The 23,626-nt window shown below is 62.0% G+C and overlaps 2 protein-coding genes across 2 annotated transcripts in view; one reads left to right on the top strand and one right to left on the bottom strand.

The window, feature by feature from the left end:
- Nucleotides 1-2,611: 2,611 nt before the first annotated feature.
- INO80B (INO80 complex subunit B) lies at nucleotides 2,612-6,266 on the bottom strand. Its single transcript, XM_039540062.1, has 5 exons — nucleotides 6,107-6,266; nucleotides 5,280-5,478; nucleotides 4,803-4,921; nucleotides 4,052-4,227; nucleotides 2,612-3,668 (listed from the first exon to the last, which is right to left on the bottom strand). The coding sequence occupies exons 1-5, from the start codon at nucleotides 6,165-6,167 to the stop codon at nucleotides 3,204-3,206; spliced, it is 1,020 nt and encodes a 339-aa protein (XP_039395996.1). The 5' UTR covers nucleotides 6,168-6,266; the 3' UTR covers nucleotides 2,612-3,203.
- Nucleotides 6,267-13,740: 7,474 nt separating this feature from the next.
- RTKN (rhotekin) overlaps nucleotides 13,741-23,626 on the top strand; it is a 32,030-nt gene continuing 22,144 nt past the window's right edge. The window contains exon 1 of the mRNA XM_039542638.1: nucleotides 13,741-14,035. Within this exon, the coding sequence (XP_039398572.1) occupies nucleotides 13,925-14,035 (111 nt within the window). The 5' untranslated portion in view covers nucleotides 13,741-13,924. The remainder of the gene's footprint in view (nucleotides 14,036-23,626) is intronic.

Raw genomic sequence — 23,626 nt, 5'->3', positions numbered from 1 at the left:
GGGGAGGAGGCTGAGCTCAAGGTTAGCTCACAAACGTTGAGTCCATCCTGCTGACCTGCATCAGGAAGAGGGTGGGGGCCGGGGTCAGCTCAGCCCCAGCCATCCCTGACCACATTGAGACCCTAACCGCAGGACAGGAAGGCGCTTCTCCTTTGAACGGTCCAATGGGGGCGGGGGGACCCTCTCGCATCTTCCTGCGAAGAGCTGGCCTGGCACCCCGGAGACAGGAGCCTGGGTGAGGGGGCCAGGTGAGCTGCTGCTGAGTGGCCATTCCTAGAGCCCCGAAGCCCCTGATCTCCCCACAGCTCCACAGGCCGGACGTACGGTATGTGGGGACGGGAAGCCTGGTACGCTGGAGGGTAAAACCATTCGTTCTGAAGGGTGCACACAGCAGTGTTATTGGAGGGTCCCTATTAGCACCAGGGCTGCCAGCCCTAAGCCCTAAAGCGACACCCAGAAGTTAAATGGACTTTCCACACCCAGTGCTCTGCACAGGGTCGCTGGGTGCAAGGGAGCTGGGGGAGGCGCTGCCAGCCCTGGGATTCCCACACCGAGTGCTCTGCACAGGGTCGCTGGGTGCAAGGGAGCTGGGGGAGGCGCTGCCAGTCCAGGACTTCCCACACCGAGTGCTCTGCACAGGGTCGCTGGGTGCGGGGGAGGCACTGCCAGCCCTGGGATTCCCACACCGAGTGCTCTGCACAGGGTCGCTGGGTGCAAGGGAGCTGGGGGAGGCACTGCCAGCCCAGGACTTCCCACACCGAGTGCTCTGCACAGGGTCGCTGGGTGCGGGGGAGGCACTGCCAGCCCTGGGCTTCCCACACCGAGTGCTCTGCACAGGGTCGCTGGGTGCGGGGGAGGCACTGCCAGCCCTGGGCTTCCCACACCGAGTGCTCTGCACAGGGTCGCTGGGTGCAAGGGAGCTGGGGAAAGCGCTGCCAGCCCAGGACTTCCCACACCGAGTGCTCTGCACAGGGTCGCTGGGTGCGGGGGAGGCACTGCCAGCCCTGGGATTCCCACACCGAGGGCTCTGCACAGGGTCGCTGGGTGCATGGGAGGCACTGCCAGCCCTGGGCTTCCCACACCGAGTGCTCTGCACAGGGTCGCTGGGTGCAAGGGAGCTGGGGGAGGCGCTGCCAGCCCAGGACTTCCCACACCGAGTGCTCTGCACAGGGTCGCTGGGTGCGGGGGAGGCACTGCCAGCCCTGGGATTCCCACACCGAGTGCTCTGCACAGGGTCGCTGGGTGCAAGGGAGCTGGGGGAGGCACTGCCAGCCCTGGGCTTCCCACACCGAGTGCTCTGCACAGGGTCGCTGCATGCGGGGGAGGCACTGCCAGCCCTGGGATGCCCACACCCAGTGCTCTGCACAGGGTCGCTGGGTGCGGGGGAGGCGCTGCCAGCCCTGGGCTTCCCACACCGAGTGCTCTGCACAGGGTCGCTGGGTGCGGGGGAGGCGCTGCCAGCCCTGGGATGCCCACACCGAGTGCTCTGCACAGGGTCGCTGGGTGCAAGGGAGCTGGGGGAGGCGCTGCCAGCCCTGGGCTTCCCACACCGAGTGCTCTGCACAGGGTCGCTGGGTGCGGGGGAGGCGCTGCCAGCCCTGGGCTTCCCACACCGAGTGCTCTGCACAGGGTTGCTGGGTGCGGGGGAGGCACTGCCAGCCCTGGGATTCCCACACCCAGTGCTCTGCACAGGGTCGCTGGGTGCAGGGGAGGCACTGCCAGCCCTGGGATTCCCACACCCAGTGCTCTGCACAGGGCCACTGGGCCCGGCGAGGGGGCAGAGGCGCTGCCGGCCCCGGCACAGGAGGAGGGGAAGAGTGAGGAATTGCCGCTCTAGGACGATACTTCATGTGCACCCAAGAGCGCGACTCTCCTGGGACCCGGCTCCAGCAGAGGGAGCTCGGAGCACGTGGAGGGAATCCCAGTCTGGGCCACACACCAGGCCCCGCTTAGTGCTGGTCACCAGACGCTGGCGCTCAGGAGCGGGTGCGAGGAGACGAGTGAATGACACTGGGCAAGCTCAGAGGGGGAGCGACCATTGGCTACATCTCGGCTCTGGGATCAGGCCCCACAGCCTCTGCCTCAGCAACGAGACTAACTGCCCCTCCGCTCCCCCAGGGGACCTGATGATGAAGTCAGGGGGCTCTGGAAGTGGGGTGGCCGAGGTCACAGGCTGGGTGCTCTTCCCCCTCTGCATGGAGCAGAGACCAGCCTGAACCCCCCCCCCCCAACAGAACCTGAGTGCCCAGGGCTCCCCCGCCCCCAGACCAGCCCAATATCAAAGGGAGGCTCCCACCGGAGTGACAGATCTTCCCTCTGTACTGTGGGGTTTAATGAACGTTACAGGTAATGAGCGTCCCTGGGCCCCAAGGAGAGCGGAGGGGAGGGCACGAAGGGGCCCTGCAGCGTCCCACCAGCCACACTCCCACTTCCCGCGCACAAACACTGCGGTCCGGAGAGCTGCAGTGACACAGCTCGGCCAGGAGGAGGCAGCCCTGCCAGTCCTGGGGCAGCCCAAAGCCCTCTCCCTGGAGAAACGCCCCCCCACCTCCTCCATCCGCTTTGACCCCACTCAACTGCCCCCCCCCCACATCAATAGCTACTGAGCGTGAGTGGGAGCAGGGGGGCCACCCACATCCCTCAGCCCCACAGCACCCGCCCTGGGGGGAGGGGCTCTCTGAGCGCATCCAGCAGAGACTTTCTCCCCAGCCAATGGGGCTAGCTGATTTACCCCTCCTGCACTGGGGCGGAGGAGTGTAGGGGCCCGGCCACTGACAGCTGGAAGAAGCTCCTCCCTCCCCCAAGCACAGCCACGCACCGAAGGGCGGGATACGCCTCCTCCTGGCAGGGCCTGGAGACTCCACGCGGCCTGTGCCATTTCCCACCCCTCCCGTCACCAGGGAGGGAGGGAGAGACACGAGGAGTCACATAAGCTGCTCTGGGCCCCCGTGCCGGCCTGGGGCAGACAGGCCCAACCCTGCAGCGACTCTGGGCTCAGACCTGACTCAGCTCCCAGGGAATGAGCCAGTCCCAGGAGGGGTCCCGGATGCCAGGGTCCTCAGCTCGCAGTCACAAGGGCAGCAGCTGCGTCCTGAGCTGATGGAGCGTGAACGGCCCCCCTGGGCCTCCCCAGAGGGACGCAGGGATCTTCAGCCAAGCCCTTGCAGAGGTGGAGCCTGGCAGCAGGGTCAGCGCCAGGAGCCCTAGCCGACCGCCTCCTGCAGCTGCAGGTTCTTCTGGTAGCAGGCGAAGCTGCAGAGGGGCACGCCGGTGCGCGAGCAGGAGTACCGCTTGCGGTTGGGGCAGCCGCTGACCCCGCAGGTGGTGGGTGCAGGCACGGGCGGTGGCGTGCAGGGCGGCAGCGGCAGCGTGACCCCGGGCGGGAAGGACACGGTGATCCGGTCCGCGGCGTTGCAGTAGCGGATCATGGGGCACGGGGCCTGCTTGGCCTTGCGCTCCCGCAGCGTCTTCACCTTGGCCTTGTTGGTCTTGGTGAGGCGCTCGATGGTCTGGTTCTTGTTCTCCTCCGCCTTCTTGGCCGCCTGCAGGCGCCGCTTGCGGGCTCGCTCCTCCCGCTTCACCAGCATCTCCTCCGTCATCTCCTTCGTCTTGTAGCCCATGGGCAGCTCCAGGAGCGGCTGGCTCTGCTGCTTGTGCAGGAGGGCTTTCTGCGGGGGGCAGAGCACAAGGGAGCTCAGACCCAATGCACGGGCTGAGGGGGCTTTCCCCACAGCGGGAGGGGCTCCAATCCAGCCCCAGCTGGGCGGGGATCGGCTGGCTCTGGGGAGCGTGCGTGTGTCAGGGCCTCCCTGTCCAGTGAAGGCAGGGAGCCCGGCAGGACACAGGGCTCTGAAGCCCCACACATGGGAGAGTTTTGGGCACAGGGGATTCTGTGCTACCCTGGCTCCACTCTGCACCAAGCAGGCCGCTGCAGCCACAACCGCTGCACATGGGCCATCGGCACGGGGCAGCAGGCACCAGCCGCCCGCAGCCTTCCTAGGCCACGTGGGAGGGAGGGACTGACCCCTGCAGGGCTCCCAGCCCCCCTCACCTGTCTGGCCGTGAGCAGCGACTCATCCACCTCCTTCTTGAGCTCGCCGTTGTCGTCCAGCTCGCCCTTCTCCAGCGCATCCAGCCAGCGCTCCTCCTCCTCGTCCTCGCGGGCGGGGAAGCAGCTCTCCGAGTCCAGGTCTGGCAGGGGCGATGGGTCCAGGTTACTGTCTTCATCTGCGCAGTCCCAGCATGGGGAGAGACAGCGTTACAGGGGGCCCAGGAGAGGTGGTAACTCCCAGTGGCTGGCCTGCTCCCAAGGGACTGTTGTCTCCAGGGGTGGACACCCCCAACAGACCCCGACTAGGACCTGGCTGCACACTTCCTCTGGCCCCTGGGCGTGGGATCTGTCTCTGGCTCCCACCAGGGGAAACCCGAGTACGGCAGAGCTCAGCTCTGGCTCCCTGGGCAGCACCCACAGCCTCACCAGCCAAGCCAAAACAGAGTCAAGGGAGCAGCCTCCAGCCTTCTAGAGCCAGGCAGCTGGGGCAGCCCAACACGGGGGAGAAGCTGGGGTCCCCCAAAGCTGTTTACAGCTATTGTGTTACTGCCTATGGGAGGGAAACGAGAGCACTTAGAGCTTGGCCGAGCGAATGTGGGATCCCCGATACCTCCCCGCCCCAGGGGCCTCACCCCAGCCATGCGGCTGCCCCAGGGGCCCCTCTCACCCCTTATTCAGGGGCTGGGCTTCCTTGACTGCTGTTTGGGAACGCTGTGGAGCTGCGCAGCGAGGATCCCCCTTTAGCACTCACCCAGCCAGGCCCGATACTGCTCAATGGGGACCCCCTCCATGGGCTCGTCCTCGTCGTCCACGACCATGAGGGGGGAAGGCGAGCGCGGCACCTCGGGGATCACCGTGAAGGTCGGCACGCTGGAGAGACAGCCCAGACCCTGCCCGTTAGGGTGCAGCAGAGCTTGCACGCCCACGCAGAGCCGCACTAGGACCTGTGGGTGTGCGTCTTCCGGCGCAACGCCAGCACGGGCCAGTGCACAGCTCCAGGGCAGGGGGCCCACTGGTCTGTTCTGGGGAGGTGGGAGGCAGGGTGGGAACACGGAGGGGGGCTGCTGATCCTGGAGGGAGGGATCAGGCTGGTCTGATCCAGGCATGGATCCTGGCCACGTCTCGCCAGTACGGCGAGTCCTATTTTGAAGTATAAGCCTTGGCCCTGAAACTGTCGCACATCCCTCCCACGCCCGTCACCCAGAGCTGAGGCTGGGGCCCCCCTTACCTCTTGGTGCCCAGGATCTGCCCCCCCAGCTTGATTTTGAGCTTGAGCTGGGGCTTGGGGAGCAAGGGGCTGGACTCCAGGGTCTCGGAGGAGAAGCTGGGCCCCACGTTCTCATGGTGATGCCTCTTCTTGTGCTTCTTCTTGTGCTTCTTGTGCTTCTTCTTGTGGGAGCCGTGCCCGCTGGACTCGTCCTGGTCCCCTGGGGACACGCGCAGACGCTCACATCACCTCGCTGCCCACGGGCGGCACCGGGGCACCGGGCCTGGGGCATTCCCAGGGGGCTGGGCACCAGCTGAAGGGACGACCTGCCCTGATTCCCCAGGGGAGGGGGGAGACCCAACAGGCCCCCCAAGCTCCTATGACTCCTGTCCCGCTCTCACCCCAGCTCTGCTTAGCCGGGGGCTGGGCCCCATGGCTGGGGTGGGGAGCAAGTGCAGGCCATATATAACCCCTGCCCCCCCAGCGGCCCCCATCCCCCCAGCAGCTCCCCCCTGGCAGCTCCCGCTTCCCCCACGGCCCCCCCCACCGGCCCCCGCCAGGTCCCCCCTCGAGCCTCCGCCCCCCGCCCGCTCCCGCTTCCCCCACGCCCCCCCCACCGGCCCCCGCCCGCTCCCGCTTCCCCACGCCCCCACCGGCCCCCATCCCCCAGCAGCTCCCACTTCCCCCGCCCGCCCCCGCTCCCCACGCCCGCTCCCGCTTCCCCCGCCCCTCCCGCCCGCTCCCCCCCCGGCCGTTCCCAGCAGCCCGAGACGTTACTAGGGCGGGGGGCCGGGCCCAGGTGTCGGCAGCGGCCGGGGGGGGGGCTGGGGACCGCGCTCGCTCCTCACCCGCCTCGGCCCCCTCCATCCTGCCGCCGGGGGCGCCCCCCCTGCGCCACGCCTTGCTCATCGGGCCCAGGCTCAGCTACGGGCCGGCAGCCCGGGGAAGGCTATTCCGGACGGACGCGGGCCCCGCTTCCGCCCCGCACGGCGCTCAGTCGCTGAACATTCCCCCGTGGCCAGTGGCCATCTTTGTTCGGGGCGCAGCCCGCCGCTAAAGGGCTCCCTCTAGAAACACGCCTCTGGGCACTTTGTGACCGGGCTAGAGTTAAGGTCCGAGAGGAGCTGCCCAAGTGGGGTGCTTGGCCTGCGCACTAGGGAGCAGCACCGGGGTCCATGCACAGAAGCGTCTGATTTCACTGCCTTAAGCAGCTAGTGACGTGAGGGGAAGGATGGTCCAGGGCTTTGGGCAGTAGCCTGTGAGGCCTGGGGTCAAGTTCCTGCTCTTCCCCAAACTCCCTGTGACTTTGGTACCTCCCTGGGCCCCAGCCCCCACCTGGAAATGGGGGGACTAGCCCTGCAGTCCAGGGCGGCCAGCTGCCCGGTGACGGGAACGAGGAGGGGCATTCAGTCCCCCTGCCCGTGAACCCAGGGGCTCCCGTGGCCACACGCTTGGTGCGGTGTTGTCGGACCGGAGCTGGGCAAAGGGACCAGCATTTCTCGTAGGTGCTGACACTTCGGCCTTCCTGGGGCAAGGCGCCTGCCCTGGGCATAGGCCCTCCCTCCCGTGCGAGGGTCAGGCTCCTGCACACTTCCTGGTGATCACTGGTCCTTCCCCCATCCATCCCAGAGAGTCCAAAGTCTGGCCCACACATCATCCTAGCTTCCTCCCTCGCCTCCCGTTCAGCACAGGCAAAGTCCCTTCCAACCCTCCTGCTCTGACGCACTGGAGAAAGGGCCAGTGCTCCTCGGTGTGTCCACGTGTGACGCTGCCAGGTCTTGCCCAGGCCGCAGGCATTAGCTAAGAGTTGGCAGTATCACAGCCGGAGCCCAGACCGGGTCACCCGTATGTTCATCTTGCTCAAACCAGGTGTTAGGATGTGTTTAGTGGTTAGACTAGGACATACTTGCATGTTGCTGCCTGCGTTCATCTCACTCTGGTATCTGGGTTCCAGGCTATAAGAAAACACGTATGTTTTACTTGATAACTTTGAAAATGTTTGCTCTGAATTTGTGAACTCAGGCACAGGAATCGGTTCCCCTCCCCACCGCCCATCCAGAAGGCCTATCAAAATCAGATGGGGCATCAAGGACTATCCCAATAGAAAGGATTGGTTAATGGCCCTATCTCACCTGGGAAATGCTACCTGCCAGGAAGCTCCACCCTCCTCTGGACTTGGAAGCTGAATGAAGGAAATAAAACAAAGTCACAAGACAATTTCCCATCTCTCCTGGTTGTTTGAACTCTGACTGGGCCAGAGACTCTCCACTGAGACCCCCAGGGTTTACCGCTGGGTCTGCCCTGAAAGATACTTTGAACTGGCAAATCACTACCACTTGGTCACTCTTCGGATTTAGATGGGAACTCATTTGTGTGCAGATGGTTGCTGGCTTTACCCTGTAAATAACACTCATTTCTTTATCCTCGTTAATAAGCCCTGAGATTGTGTACTACAGGATTGGCTACTGGCATCGTCTGCCGTGTAAGATCCAGGGTCCCGGCTGATCTGGGGGTAAGTGACTGCTCTCTTGAGACTGGAATGTGGTGTGAGTTTTGGTGTAAGTGGCCGTTTATCACTGAGTCCAGTTTGTCTGGGTGGCAGGACAGACTGGAGAGTCTGAGGGGCCTGTCTGTGACTCCAGGGTAAGATTGTTATAATGATCCAGGAATTCACGTTTCACAAGCTTGGTGACACACACCAGCCTGGGGTATCTGCAGAGGCGGATTAAGCTTTTGTGGGGCCCTGGGCCACAGCAAGTGGGGGACCCCTCCCCACCCCTTCCACTGGCAGCCCCACCCTGCTCCCCCCACTCCTGCCAGGGAAATGGGGTTGGGGCGTGGAGGCTTGCCCCACCCCCCAGTGCCAGGTGGGCAGAGCGGTCCAAGCACCTGCATCCCGACACTGCTCCCTGGCAGGAGCGCCAGGCAGGTGGAGTGGGTCAGGGCACGTGGGTGCCCATTTTTTCAGGGCTCCCCAATTGTCTGAGGCCCCTGGGCATGGGCCCCATTGGCCCAGTGGCTAATCTGCCAGTGGGTGTCTGCCCTGTTTCTCACGGTCTGTCCTGAAGTCAGTACTCACAGTCGTGAACGGCTCCAGACTGCAGGACACCACACAGGGGCTTGGGACAGGGAACCCAGTGCTTGTTGGGCACAGCCCCACCGGCTGGATAGCACCCGGCGTGTTCCCACACATACAATTTTGTTAATTTACAGGTGCGGCTGCTCGGGGGATTTTCCGTCAAGGCACTGAGCTCGAACCATTAGCCTCCAGGCCAGCCTCACACAGCAATCTGCCCCCCCACCCCGAGGAATTCACAGCCCTTCACTCTGATGGTGAAGATCTCCCAAATTAAGCACAATTCAGTACCGTGCAGGTGATTAACCACTCCAAGAAACTCCCAAGGGAGGTCGGGGATTCTCCATCTTTGGATGGCTTCAAAGCCAGACTGAATCCCTGTTGCAGATCCTACTGCACCCCCAGCCTGGCCACCCACTAGGACTGCTGTGAGAGGAATCCGGATCTCTGTGCGCTGGATATGCTGGGGGGTGTTATGCTTCTGGAGCCTGAATGGAGTCCGCCACTGCCCCAATCTCAGGGTCCCTAGGCACACTCTCCAGCTGGGTGCAGACCCTCTTCTTGAGCACTTCAGACTCCCCGGCACTTAAACACACACTCACCCCAAACTCCACCCAAAGGTGTGAAGGTTCTGGTCAGTTTCACTCTCAGGGGCAAGCAGGAGTTGTGAAGCAGGCAACACACACTCACACTTTGCACAGTCTAACACATTTATTCTCTTTGATACTTAATCGTGTAAAGCACAGGAGAGCACAGATCCTACAAAGCAATAAGCACTAAATGCATGCCCCTGCCTCAGTTTCCTCCCAACTCCAGGGCATTCTCTGGGCTAGGGCACGAATCCCTTGGGTTGTCCGGAATCACTGGGGCCATCTGGGCTCAGGAAAAGCTGCATGCCTCTGCTGCCCCAGGAAGCTGCTCCTGCTGGGTGATCTCTCCCTCCTGGACTGAAGAAAAGATTCCCCAGAATGTTCCCGACTGTTTCTTGATTTAAACTCCCCTTGGTCACCTGGTCTGTTTTCTACTCCTGGTAAGTTTCCACTGCTTCTCCCTTCCCCTCCTCCTTCCAGAGGAATCAGCTGAACTAGTTTTTCTAAGGATGCTGCTGCTTTTTGGAACAACCCTTGTGAGGTCTACGCGCCGTATTCCCTTCGTGTCTGTCTGGGGTGTACATGCGTCAGGCCCTGCTAGCAGTGGTGGATCCACACACCTAGATTTTCGTAATACAGCTTCACAATAGCAACCCGAATTTGTACCTTGTACGTCCTTAGCCCAGGCCCTCCCCGGGCCCTTCCGGAAGATGCTTCAGTGCAGCCCAAGTTCCTGAGCTCGCTGCAAGGGCAGCTGGGGGACAGGCGATGGCGCAGGAGGCCAGACGGTCCCCGAATCGCTCCGAGTGGGTGTCAGGCTGAGTCACAGCGACTCATGAACAAATGCAGATCGCAGTGCGAGCGGGAGCATTTTTTCAATCAAACCAGCCCATGACTCAAGAGACGGACGGACGGACGGGGCAGCACGAGGAACTGGCGAGTCAGGGCAGGCCAGGCTCTGCTCTCAGCTAAGGCCTGTCAAGCTTGGATAAGCACCACGGCAAAGGCGAGTTGAATGTGGGGACTCAAATTAATTTCAAATTAAATTAATAGGCAGCAGGTTTAAAACAAATAAAAGGAAGTTCTTCTTCACACAGCGCACAGTCAACTTGTGGAACTCCTTACCTGAGGAGGTTGTGAAGGCTGGGACTAGAACAGGGTTTAAAAAAGGACTGAATTATTCATGGGCAATGGCTATTAGCCAGGATGGGTATGAATGAGTGTCTAGCCCTCTGTTCGGCAGAGGCTGGGATGGATGGGGCAGAGAGAGAGACTTTCTGGGCTAGATGGACCGGTACGGCCGTTCTTATGTTCTTATGACTCAGAGGACAGCCCACCCCCCAGCATTGTGCCTGGGAGGGGAGAGCACCCCCTACTGGACACCCACACACACACTCTGCCTGAAGCACCTTGGATTTTCCCTGGAAGTCGCCCATCCAGGCACTGACCCAGCCTAGCTGGTGAGACCTGAGACACTCACAGCCCAAGGCAACCTGGCTGCTTATACAGCTCCGAAGCGAGCTGCTGTCTGTGTAATGGTGCCTGCCCTGCCCCTGCTTGTACGCAGGGGGTTGTGCAATGCAGGGGGTGGGAGCTGAGCCGTGGGCAGGGTGAGAGAGAGAGATTTTGTGTGTGTGTGTGTGTGTGTGTGTGTGTGTGTGTGTGTGTGTGTGTGTGTGTGTGTGTGTGTGTGTGTTCGTTCTGCTCCTCCCAGCCCAGGATGCTGGATTTTCCCCTCCAGGCTGGTATCACATGGGGCCTATTCAGGGGGAGTTTTTTCCCCATGTGGGTTTCACAGCTTTGTGGAGCTGCTGTGTGGGCCCCATCCCTTAGCCAGCAGGAGGAGCCGTGGGCAGGAGGCAAAGGAAGGAAATAGTCCCCGAGGCCGGAATTTCTGAAGATGCCAAATTCACAGTGTTCCTTCCTGTCCCTGGCAGAGCTAAGCCCATGCCTGGGAGCCCTGGCATGGCTGGTCCTGACAACTGCTGCCCAGGAGCATTCAGTCCTCTTGGAACCTCATTAAGCTCTTTGTTTCAGGGGGAGCCTGTGGCAGTGAGTTCCACAGGTTAATGATGCAACACTGTGAGCTGGCAGAGTCAGCAACACAGCCCTGCTGCAACCAACCATGCCCCAGGAGCTGCCCCCCACAGGGGCCTCCCAGGCTTCCTGAGGGCTCAGCCCCCCCCCAACCCCGCCCCACTGCCATGTTTCTGTTGCAGTGGGTGCATGGGCCAGAGCCAGGGGGCTGCACAGACCCAGAGGCACAGCCCCTGCCCCAGAGAGCTCCCAGTCAAACTAGAGTAAAGGCCAGAAATGGATGGAGCAAAGGCTGGCCAGGCCGGGGGCCCAGCTGCATGCAGCCCAGAGTTCCCCTCCGTGCCCCTCGGGGAGAGCCCGCCCAGGCTGGTGTGCGCTGCTCACCCCCAGAGAGTGAGGCAGTGCAGGGAGCTCAGAGAAGCGCCACAGAGCTGCTGAGGTTGGGTCACTGCCCGAGGACAGATTAAAGGAGCTAAATCCGTCGGGCTTGGCACAGAGGGGACATGATAAGAGTCAGCAAATATGTGAAGGGTGTGGGTGGAAATAGGAATTGTGGTGTGTGCCTGTCACATGTGCAAACATGGGTTGTGTGCAAAGCTCTTTGTGTGTGTGTGTGTGTGTGTGTGTGTGTGTGCGCAAGGGTGTTACACGTGGGTATGTCTGAGCACGTGGCTGCACACACACATGGGGCGTGTCTGGCACCGCAGGGAGGACGAGTGTGACAGGGGCCCCCTACCAAGCAGCTCCAGCCATTTCGGGAGGCGGGACAGGGGCACAGTGTTGTGCAACCTTGGGCAGAGCCAGCCCAGGAATCAGCCCAGCACCTTTGGGTCCACAGTGTCTGAGCCAATTCCATACACGAGTGTGCGGGGGGACAGTCACCACCAGACACCCGCTGGTGCACACACATGCATGGGTGTGTGCAGGCATCCATCTACGCGCACAGGCTCACACGTACCCATGGGCCCACATCGTGGCTTGCACCCCGCCCTGCACTCACATGGGCACACACCCAGGGACCCCTGGCAGACACACGTACGTCCCCTCACGATGACACACTACCCCCCAGTGCACTCACATGGGCACACACCCAGGGACACGCCCAGGTACCCCTGGCACACACACATACGTCCCCTCACGATGACACACTCAGTACCACCCCGTGCACTCACATGGGCACACACCCAGGGACACGCCCAGTACCCCTGGCACACACACGTACGTCCCCTCACGATGACACACTCACCCCCCCGTGCACTCACATGGGCACACACCCAGGGACCCCAGGCACACACACGTACGTCCCCTCACAACACACTCACTACACCCACGTGCACTCACATGGGCACACACCCAGGGACACGCCCAGGTACCCCTGGCACACACACGTACGTCCCCTCACAACACACTCACTACCCCCTCGTGCACTCACATGGGCACACACCCAGGGACATGCCCAGGTACCCCTGGCACACACACATACGTCCCCTCATGATGACACACTCACCCCCCCGTGCACTCACATGGGCACACACACAGGGACACGCCCAGGTACCCCTGGCACACACACGAACGTCCCCTCACGATGACACTCACCCCGTGCACTCACATGGGCACACCCAGGGACACGCCCAGGTACCCTGGCACACACATGTACGTCCCCTCACGATGACACACTCACCCCCCCGTGCACTCATATGGGCACACACCCAGGGACATGCCCAGGTACCCCTGGCACACACACGTCCCCTCACGATGACACACTCACCCCCCCGTGCACTCACATGGGCACACACCCAGGGACACGCCCAGGTACCCCTGGCACACACACGTACGTCCCCTCACGATGACACACTCACCCCCCCGTGCACTCACATGGGCACACACCCAGGGACCCCAGGCACACACACGTACGTTCCCTCACAACACACTCACCCCCCCCGTGCACTCACATGGGCACACACCCAGGGACACGCCCAGGTACCCCTGGCACACACCCGTACGTCCCCTCACGATGACACACCCACCCCCCCGTGCACTCACATGGGCACTCACCCAGGGACACACCCAGGTACCCCTGGCACACACACGTCCCCTCACGATGACACACTCATCCCCCCTGTGCACTCACATGGGCACACACCCAGGGACCCCAGGCACACACACGTACGTCCCCTCACGATGACACACTCACCCCCCCATGCCCTCACATGGGCACTCACCCAGGGACACGCCCAGGTACCCCTGGCACACACACGTACGTCCCCTCACGATGACACACTCACCCCCCCGTGCACTCACATGGGCACTCACCCAGGGACACGCCCAGGTACCCCTGGCACACACACGTACGTCCCCTCACGATGACACACTCACTACCCCCCCATGCACTCCCATGTGCTGTCTCACACTGTCCCATTGTCCCCCCTGCAGGCCTGGCAGTGCCATGGGGCTCCTGCCAACTCTCTGCACAGGCTCCTCCGTGCTTGCTGCTGCCTAGCTCCGCAGGCCCCCGCCCCAGAGGATTCTGACCCACATCCCCGCCCTAGGGAACCAGCACCCCGGGGCCAGCCCACACCAGCTGTGCCCGGCCAGGGAGGCCCTCGATGGTTCTTTATAAAAGCAGCGTGCGCCTTGCTACCCACGTGTGCGGGGCTGCAGCGCTGCCCGCCCCCGCCAGGTGCCGCCCGGGCCCGGTTCGGTTCGGGGCTGCAGCGCTGCCCGCCCCCGCCAGGTGCCGCCCGGGGGCGGAGGGGCGGAGTTTGACTCGAAGTTTGGAGACTTCCCTGGGGAATCGGGAGCGGGACCGGCCGGAGGGCGCGGGTTCGGGCCGGGGCAGTGAGCTCGGAACCGAACCAGTGGGGACCGGGCCAGGCTCCCGCCCTCCCAGGGTTGCAGCCCGGACCACAGCGGCTCCGATCCCCCGCAGGCGCTTGGATCGGTCCGGTCCCGGCTGCGCCAGGATGTTCTGCCGGAACCACCGGAGCCGAGTGACCGTGGCGCGGGGCTCGGCCCTGGAGATGGAGATCCGGAGGGGCCGCTTCAGGCTCAGCCTCCTCGGGGACACCCCCCAGGTAGGAACGCCCCGCCCCCGGCCAGCCCCGGACCCCCGCTGCTGCCAACGCCTCGGGGCGGCCGGGGTCCCCCGCTTCCCCCTGCGCCTCGCCCGTCTCCGGCTCCTCCTCCCCGGGTCTCCGCTCTCACCTGCGGCCGCGCCCCGGCCCCGGCCCCAGGTTCTGCCCCTGCCGGCTTGGGCAGTTCTGGGGCCGGAAAGCTTCTGTGGGCTTTTGGGGCTCCCCAAACAGACGTTGTTCCGGCCCCACAGCCCCCTAGTGCAGCGCTGAGCATTGGGGTCAGCGCTGCCAGGGGAGCCCCCCCCACGGAGCCCCCTGCCCCACAGACCCCGAATGGGAGCATTGGGGTCAGCGCTGCCAGGGGAGCACCCCCCCACGGAGCCCCCTGCCCCACAGACCCCGAATGGGAGCATTGGGGTCAGCACTGCCAGGGGAGACCCCCCGGAGCCCCCTGCCCCACAGCTCCCTAATGGGAGCATTGGGATCAGTGCTGCCAGGGACGACCCCACATGGAGCCCCCTGCCCCACAGCCCCTAGTGCAGCGCTGAGCATCGGGTTGGCACTGCCAGGAGAGTGCCCCCGGAGCCCCTGCCCCACAGCCCCCTAGTGAGGCGCTGAGCATTGGGGTCAGCGCTGCCAGGGGAGACCCCTCCCGGAGCCCCCTGCCCCACAGCCCCCTAATGGGAGCATTGGGGTCAGCACTGCCAGGGGAGACCCCTCCCGGAGCCCCCTGCCCCACAGCCCCCTAATGGGAGCATTGGGGTCAGCACTGCCAGGGGAGCCCTCCCCCGGAGCCCCCTGCCCCACAGCCCCCTAGTGAGGCGCTGAGCATTGGGGTCAGCGCTGCCAGGGGAGACCCCCCTGGAGCCCCCTGCCCCACAGCCCCCTAGTGAGGCGCTGAGCATTGGGGTCAGCACTGCCAGGGGAGACCCCCTCGGGAGTCCCCTGCCCCGGAGCCCCCTGCCCCACAGCCCCCTAGTGAGGTGCTGAGCATTGGGGTCAGCGCTGCCAGGGGAGACCCCCCCAGAGCCCCCTGCCCCCAAATGGGAGCATTGGGGTTGGCACTGCTAGGGAAGACACCCCCCACCCCCATGGCGCTCCCCATCCTTGCAGCACAGTCCTTCCCTGTGCTGGGTCGCTGGGGTCAGCCCGGTCTGCAGAGCACAGATTCCCCCTCCACCTGACTCTCCTCTTTCCATCCGAGCCGGCCCGGCCCAGGACCCCCGAGCCGGCCCGGCCCAGGACCCCCGAGCCGGCCCTCCCCAGGCCTGAGCGAGTGGCCTGGGGTCACAACGTGTGGAGAGACTGTGAGGAGATGCCCCCCACCCCGCAGTGCCTCGCTGGAGCATTGGGGTCAGCACTGAGGGGAGGGGAGAGCAGAGCGCCCCCTCCGGAGCCCCCGCCCTGCGGCACCTGGAGACTTCCAGGCCTTCCACCCACCCGCTGGCCAAGCCCGACCCTGCTGAGATCATGCTCAGGCCGCTGGCCACGGGACTGGAAAACTGGGTTTCTCGCTGACTTCAAGGCCATTTAACTTGCTCTAACTGGGCAACAAGCCAGCGGGGGATTGGCAAGGGGCTGCCCCCCCCCCCCCCGGCGAGGGGTGTCACTGGCCTGGGGCCCCCGCTGGGGGACGGCTGTGGTGGCAGTGCCCCCTGTCGGCTGCCGGGGGAGCGGTGGGAGGTGGCTGCCCCCCAGGCACACTGCTCTGCCGCCTGGGGCCCTCGCTGGGGGACGGCTGTGGTGGCAGTGCCCCCTGTCGGCTGCCGGGGGAGCGGTGGGAGGTGGCTGCCCCCCAGGCACACTGCTCTGCCGCCTGGGGTCCCCGCTGGGGGATGGCTGTGGTGGCAGTGCCCCCTGTCGGCTGCCGGGGGGAGCGGTGGGAGGTGGCTGCCCCCCAGGCACACTGCTCTGCCGCCTGGGGCCCCCGCTGGGGGACGGCTGTGGTGGCAGTGCCCCCTGTCGGCTGCCGGGGGGAGCGGTGGGAGGTGGCTGCCCCCCAGGCACACTGCTCTGCCGCCTGGGGCCCCCGCTGGGGGACGGCTGTGGTGGCAGTGCCCCGTCGGCTGCCGGGGGGAGCGGTGGGAGGTGGCTGCCCCCCAGGCACACTGCTCTGCCGCCTGTAGGGCGGGGTGCTGCCATTGCCCCTTCTCAGACAGGGAGGGGTGAAGCTGAGCGGCCGTTTGAGGGGTGCTAGGAGGGAGAGAGTGGGACTGGGAGTCGGGACTCCTGGGTTTTCCCCCTGGCACTGCCCTTGCCTGGCTGTGACCCTGAGCGAGCCCCTTCTCTCTGCTGGAGCCAGGCTGAGCTGGGCCAGGCCTCCCATCTCTCCCTGGGACTTGTGGGATTTCAAACCCGACTCCTCCCTGCGGGGCCTGGCCAGTGACTCTGGGGGTAGGGGGCAGCTGGGGTGGGCGCTGGCTGGTGGGTTCCCGGCCTGTTGGTGTCACACGGTCGTTGGTGCAAGCAGCATGGTGCTGGGCCCAGCGTTCCCAGCACCAGGGGCGAGATCTAGGACTGAAACCTGGGCCCCAGTGGGGGGCCCCAGGCCTGGCTCTGCCCCCCTCTCCCCAGCTCCCCCATGACAGCACCGCCCCCTTGCTGAGCGAATCACACTGGTGGAAACCAAACCCATGGGGCGCGTGCCCCACCCAGCACAGCTCCCGGGGAAGCCAGGCCTGGACTGGTTGTGGCTGGGGGGCCCATGGGTGGCTCAGAGCTGAGTCATGCTGAGCAATCTGCCCCCAGGTGGCAGGCTCTGGTCCTGGCAGGGAGACTCTGGCAATGCCCCTCGCCCGGGTTCCTGCCCTGCGTCCCTGCTGAGTCTCTCCAGTGCTGCTTGTGGGCCTGCAGATGAGGAGTTCATGCCCGCCCTGTGCCCGGCTGCAGTGCGTCCTCGTTCCCCCTGAGTGTCAGCCAGCCCCGTGGGGCTGGGGGGTGCAGGGTCATTGGCAGAAGCGTTACAGCTGGGGGGAGCCCTCTGCCCCCCCTTCCCATCCCTGTTAGCAAAAGTATGTGCCCCAGGAGGTGCCCGTGGGGCTGCGACCACGAGCCTCCGCAGGCTGGGCCGTGGGCACCTAGCGTCTGACTGTCTGCTCCCCATACGCCTGGGGGCTGCCTGCCTCTGCAGCCTCATCTTGAGGAGGGCCCATGGGTGGCCAAGCTGAGCCAGGGAAGGGGTGTCCGGGCTCTGTGCGGGGAAGCTGGGGCTGCTTACAGGGCACACTCCTTAGCCCAGGAGTCTCCCAGCCCCCGTCTGTGCTCTGGGATGGGAGCAGCCGCCTGCCAGCACGGGGCACTGAGGCCTGGTCCACCCTTCAGATGCTGCAGCGTGTCAGTGTGGGGTGCTGCCTGCTCCGTGGGGAAGGGGGGACTCTCCTGTGGGCAGAGTTAATCCACCGCTCGACGGCCGAGTTCTTCCATCCACCCAGCACTGGCCACCCGGGGACTCCGGTTGGCCCAATTACGCTGCTTAGGGATTTCCCCACCCCTCAGTGATGGACTTAAACCGACCTAATTTCCTATTGTAGACCAGGCCTGAGTCATCTGCCCATCCCCTGCTCCCCTCCCAGGAGGGGGGAGAGAGACCTGGGTCACGAGGGACTTGCTGCACCCCCTGGGCCATGGTGCTGGGTCCCAGGTTCTCCCCTTCATTCTGCAGGCTCCCCAGGCAGTCTGCACACGCCCAGCCCTGTGCATGGAAAGGGTTAACTGGAGGAGTTGTACCTGGCAGCAGGTGGAACAAAGGCCCGATTCTCTCCTGGAGCCGGGAATTCCCGCTCTGCTGCCTAGGGCAAGGCTGGGACTGGCACTTCTGAAGGCTAATTCCCTCCTCTCCCCCCCCCCCTTGTGACCAGACGTCCCGATTTTTATAGGAACAGTCCCGATTTTTTGGGTCTTTCTCTTATATAGGCTCCTATTAGCCCCCACCCTGTCCTGATTTTTCACATTTGCTGTGAATGCCACCCCCCCCCCAGCAAGCTGCAGCCTTGCTCTCACCTGACCCCAGCAGTCCCCGGCTGACGTCACTACCCTTGCCTTGTTCCCCGCCAGCCACCCTGGCCTGCCCCAGTACCAGGAGCCGCCTTGACCCCGCCCCCGCCCCCTAAAAACACTCATATTTCCACAAACCAGAAAACAGCCCAGCCCACCCCACTGAGAGACTCATCAAACGTCCACGGTCAATCAGACAAACTGTATTTTGGGGGTAACACTAAATCAGGCCCCCCCCCATCAGAACAGACGTACTGGGTCAGACCAAAGGTCCATCCAGCCCAGTGTCCTGTCTTCCAACAGTGGCCAGTGCCAGGTGCTTCAGAGGGAATGAACAGAACAGAATCAGCGAGTGACCCATCCCCTGTCGCCCATTCCCAGCTTCTGGCAAACAGAGGCTAGGGACATCATCCCTGTCCATCCTGGCTAATAGCCATTGATGGACCGATCCATCTTTGCTGCCCCGGCACCCAGTTCTGAGACATCCCTTTGTAGCTCTTCGCAGTCTGCCTGGGTCTTAACTATCTTTAGTAATTTTGTATCATTGGCAAATTTTGCCACCTCACTGTTTACCCTTTTTCCAGATTATTTATGACTATGTTGACTAAGACTGGGCCCACTACAGACCCCCCCACGCCAGGGGACACCACTATTTACCTCTCTCCATTCTGAAAACTGACCATTCATTCCTACCCTTTGTTTCCTATCTTTTAGCCAGTTATCAATCCATGAGAGAACTTTCCTTCTTATCCCGTGGCAGCTCACTTTGCTCAAGAGCCTTTGGTGGATATAGAGGGGCCTTGTCAAAGTCTTTCTGAAAATCTAAGTACACTATATCCACTGGATCCCCCTTGTCCGCATGCTTGTTGACCCCCTCAAAGAATTCTAGTAGATTGTAAAGGGAAATCATGCCTCACCAAAAACCATGTTGACTCTTCTCCAACAAATTATGTTCATCTACGTGTCTGACAATTTTGTTCTTTATTATAGTTTCAACCAGTTTGCCCGGTACTGAAGTCAGGCTTACCGGCCTGTAATTGCTGGGATCACCTATGGAGCCCTTTTTAAAAATCGGTGTCACATTAGCTGTCCTCCAGTCCTTTGGTGTACAGAAGCTGATTTAAATGCTAGGTTACCGACTACAGTTAGTAGTGCTGCAATGTCGCATTTGAGTTCCTTCAGAACTCTTGGGTGATACCATCTGGTCCTGGTGACTTATTACTGTTTAGTTTATCAATTTGTTCCAGAACCTCTTCTAATGACATCTCAATCTGGGACAGTTCCTCAGATTTGTCACCTAAACAGAATGGCTCAGGTTTGGGTATCTCCCTCACATCTTCAGCCATGAAGACCGAGGCAAAGAATTCATTTAGTTTCTCTGCAATGGCTTTATCGTCCTTGGGTGCTCCTTTAGCATCTCGATCGTCCAGTGGCCCCACTGGTTGTTAGCAGGCTTCCTGCTTCTGATGTACTTTAAAAAAAAATGTTGATATTACTTTTTGAGTCTTTGGTTAGCTGTTCTTCAAATTAATTTTTGGCCTTCCTAATTGTATTTTTACACTTCATTTGTCAGAGTTTATGCTCCTTTCTATTTTCCTCAGTGGGTTCTAGGACCAGCTGCTCCAAGAAACAGTCGTTTAAGGTGTCAAACTTTCTCTCTGCATCCCGTCCTGAGGTGACATGTACCCCGTCATGACATGTATGGGGATAGTTGAAATGCCCCATTATTATTGATTTTTATTTATTTATTTTAATACCCTCTCTAATCTCCCTGAGCATTTCACAGTCACTAACACCATCCTGGTCAGGTGGTCAGTAATAGATCCCTATTGCTATATTCTTCTTATTAGAGCATGGAATTACTATCCAGTGAAATTCTGTGGTACAGTTTGGTTCATTTAAGGTTTTTACTTCATTTGATTCTACACTTTCTTTCACGTATAGTGCTGCTCCCCCACCAGCACGACCTGTTCTGTCCTTCTGATATATTTTGTACCCTGGTATTACTGTGTCCATTGATTATCCTCATTCCACCAAGTTTCTGTGATGCCTATTATATCAATAGCCTCATTTAATACGAGGCACTCCAGTTCACCCCTCTTGTTATGTAGACTTCTAGCATTGGTTTATAAGCACTTTAAAAACTCGTCACTTTTTGGCTGTCTGCCATTACATGATGTAATTGAACAGGACTTTCTTTCATTTGACTGTTTCTCATCAGATCCTACCCGTATTTTATCATCTTCCCTCCTCTCCTCCCTACTAGGACATAGAGAATCTCCATTAATAGATCCTCCCCTAAGGGATGTCTCTGTCTGAACCACGTGTTCCTCTGCACCTGTCGGCTTTTCCCCAGCCCTTAACATTAAAAAGACCGTAGAGCAGTTTTTAAACTAAGTGCCAGCAATCTGGTTCCATTTTGGTTTAGGTGGAGCCCATCCTTCCTGCATAGGCTCCCCCTTTCCCAAAAGTTTCCCCAGTTCCTAATAAATCTAAATCTCTCCTCCCTACACCATCATCTCATCTACACATTGAGACCCTGCAATTCTGCCTGTCTAACTGGCCCTGCACGTGGAACTGGAAGCGTTTAAGAGAATGCTACTGTGGAGGTCCTGGACATCAATCTCTTACCTAGCAGCCTAAACTTGGCCTCTAGGACCCCTCTCCTACCCTTCCCTATGTCATTGGTACCAGGGGCGGCTCTACAAAGTAGGCTGCCCCAAGCAGCGCGGAGCGCTGCGCCGCCCTTCCCCAGTCCCGCGGCGGGTCCCCTCTTCCCGCGGCTCCGGCATCCTGGGGAGGGCGGCATTTGGCTCCGGTGGAGCTCCCTGCGGCAGGTCCACCGGAGCCCGGGACGAGCGGACCTGCCGCAGTCATGCCTGCGGGAGCTCAACCGGAGCCGCGGGAAGACGGGACCCGCCGCAGGCATGACTGCGGCAGGTCCGCTCGTCCCGGGCTCCGGTGGACCTGCCGCAGGCATGCCGGCGGGAGCTCCACCGGGGCCAAATGCCGCCCTCCCCAGGATGCCGCCCCAAGCGGGCGCTTGGCCCGCTGGTGCCTAGAGCCGCCCCTGATTGGTACCTACATACCTCGATCGTTTCCCTCTGCTCTTGTTGGATGGTCTCCTTCCCTGAGGCTTTCATCCTCCTCAACAGCACAGAGGCTGTCAGACCGGGGGTGGGACCGTTCTACGGTGTCCCAGAAAGTCTCATCTATGTACCTCTCTGTCTCCTTTAGCTCCTCCAGTTTAGCCACTCTGGTCTCCAAAGCCCATACATGGTCTCTGAGGGCCAGGAGCTCTATACACCACCTGCCCATAGGGCAGGTAATCAGACATGCTGCATTGGATGCAGTAAACTGGGTAGCTCCCACTCTGTTATGGGACTTTTTACTCATGCAGCTCATTCCTTTGATGTTTTGTTGGTATCACTCGGTGTTTTTGGCTTTAAGTTTAAAGAATAATAAGTTGTACCCAGCCCCTCGCCCATGCTGCCCCTCTAAACTCCCCTGTTAGCCGCTCCTGTTCACTAGCCTTCGAGCTGCTCAGGGCCCTAAGCAATTGCTTACTGTACTTATGCCTAGTGCCACTATTACCCGTCGCCTCTTCCCATGCCCAACCCTACTGGCTGTGAGTGTTCATAGAACCGTAGCACTGGAAGGGCCCTCGAGGGGGTGTGTGTGTGTGTGTGTGTGTGCCCCCCCGCAGGACAGCACCTCCTACCTCGAGGCTGCCTGTCCCCAGCCTGGCTTGCACCGGGCTAGGTTGTGCTGTGCCTTCCCTCCCTGCCTCAGTTGCAGAGGATTATGGGTTTGGGATCTGCCACTAAGGGATTGGGCCAGGCCTTGTGGGCCCTACGGTCCTGAGCAGCCTGCACCCCTGGCACTGCCAGCTCTACGCAGGGGCTCCAGGATCGAATCTCCATGGGGAGCTGGGACATGCCTGCTGGTCCTACCCATCCCCTCACCAGGCACCTGCCCAGGTGTGTCCTCCTGGCTCCACCTTGTACAGGGGAGGGTGGGTTTGAGCACCCCCTGGTGTGCAGATCAGCACAGTGCAGGGGAGAGCTCTTATGGCCACCCCAGGAGCTGCGGGATGGGACAGGGTTGGGGGTAGTGCCTGTGACAGCCTTACCACCCCAGAGCGCCCCTTGTGGCAACACCCAGTGTTGCACCCAGTTTGCCTTGAGAGTGCCAGGGGGGCTCTCACCCCGCTAGGGTACCCAAAGTCCAGGCTTAGTGCCGAGGAATGAGAACTCCTCACCTCCCTGGGCTCAGGCCCCCTCCCAGGCTCTGCAGGGCTCTCTCCCCGGAGTCCCCGTTCCTACCAGCTGCTGCCCCTCAGGACATCTTCCCTGGAGACTTTAGCCTGGTTCTCTCCAGGCTGGTCCTTATCCCTGTTTACTGCCCAGGCCATTGGGGTGGGGGAGGAGGGGAAGTGTTTGGGGCCCCCTTCACCCCTGCTGCCCTGTGCCGGGGGCAGGCACCCCTTGGCTCCCTTTGCAGGGAGGGGAATGGGCACACTTCCTCTATAGCACTCCTATCTTCTCTCTTGCCAGTTCTTCTCTCCCCAGCTGTTCATCCAATCCGGTCCACAGACTGATGCCCCCTGAAAGGGCTCCGTCACCCCCCGTTGCTATCCCCAGGGGCAGGGCTGGGGGGAGATGATGCCCCTCCCCCCAAGGCGACCAGTGGGCTGTGTTGAGTGGCTGGGGGCTGGCTGTGCCTAGGTGGCTCTGGCATGGACCCAGAAGGGCAGGGGTTAGAGGGTAGTTGGTCACAGTGGATGTTAAGGCAACCTGACGCTGGGATGGAGGGGCATGTGCTGTGTGGTGTCCCCAGAGCTGTGTGCTGCAGGGCCGAGGGCTGGGATTCCTGGTGCCCGCTGCTCAGTGCCATGGGGGCTCCTGGCAGGCTGCTCAGGGCGGGGTGCACTGGTCTGAGGTGCCAGGAGCCTGTGGCTGGCACTTGGCTCTGGGTGGGGCTCTTGCTCCCAGACCAGCCTGGGGCAGCATCTGCCTCCTTGGTGCCTGGACGGGGAGGAGGAGGGCCTGTGGCCTGGCAAGGTGGAGTGGTCTGGCACGATGGTTCCTGCCCTTAGGGAGCTCTCCCAGCCCTGCTGGTCCCTGGGCAGCGCCATCCCCTGCCCCTGCCCGGTGGTGCCCTTGGAGTGCTTGGAAACCGCAGTCCCCCCAGCGGGTGGCACCTGGAGCAGCTCGGAGCCTGGTGCAGGGAGGCTCTGGGGGCAATTTGGGCAGGGGGAGGGGCTTTGGTCAAACAAGACCTGTCCTGCTTGGAGCCTGGCTAGAGCTGGCAGGGCCTGGGGGTGGGGGGGGACATTCAGCCCTGTGTGAGTGCCAAAAGTTCTGGGGGTGGGGGGGGCCTGGGTGCGTGCTGAACATTCCTGGGGGGAGGAGCCTTGTGTGGGCACCATGTGTTTTAGGAGGAGAGAGGGCAGGCTGGGTGCAGAGCCTCATCTTGGGGGGTGGGGGGCTGTCTGGGTGCTGAGTGTTCTCTGGGGAAGGGGGGATGTTTGGGGGGGCTGAGTGTCGGCTTGGGGGCTGGCTGGGGGCTGACGGTTATCAGTGGTTTGGGGCTGGC

Source organism: Mauremys reevesii, linkage group 5 (genome assembly GCF_016161935.1).
Source record: "Mauremys reevesii isolate NIE-2019 linkage group 5, ASM1616193v1, whole genome shotgun sequence".
Taxonomy (NCBI): Eukaryota; Metazoa; Chordata; order Testudines; family Geoemydidae; genus Mauremys; species Mauremys reevesii.
This window is presented reverse-complemented; position numbering and strand designations above follow the sequence as displayed.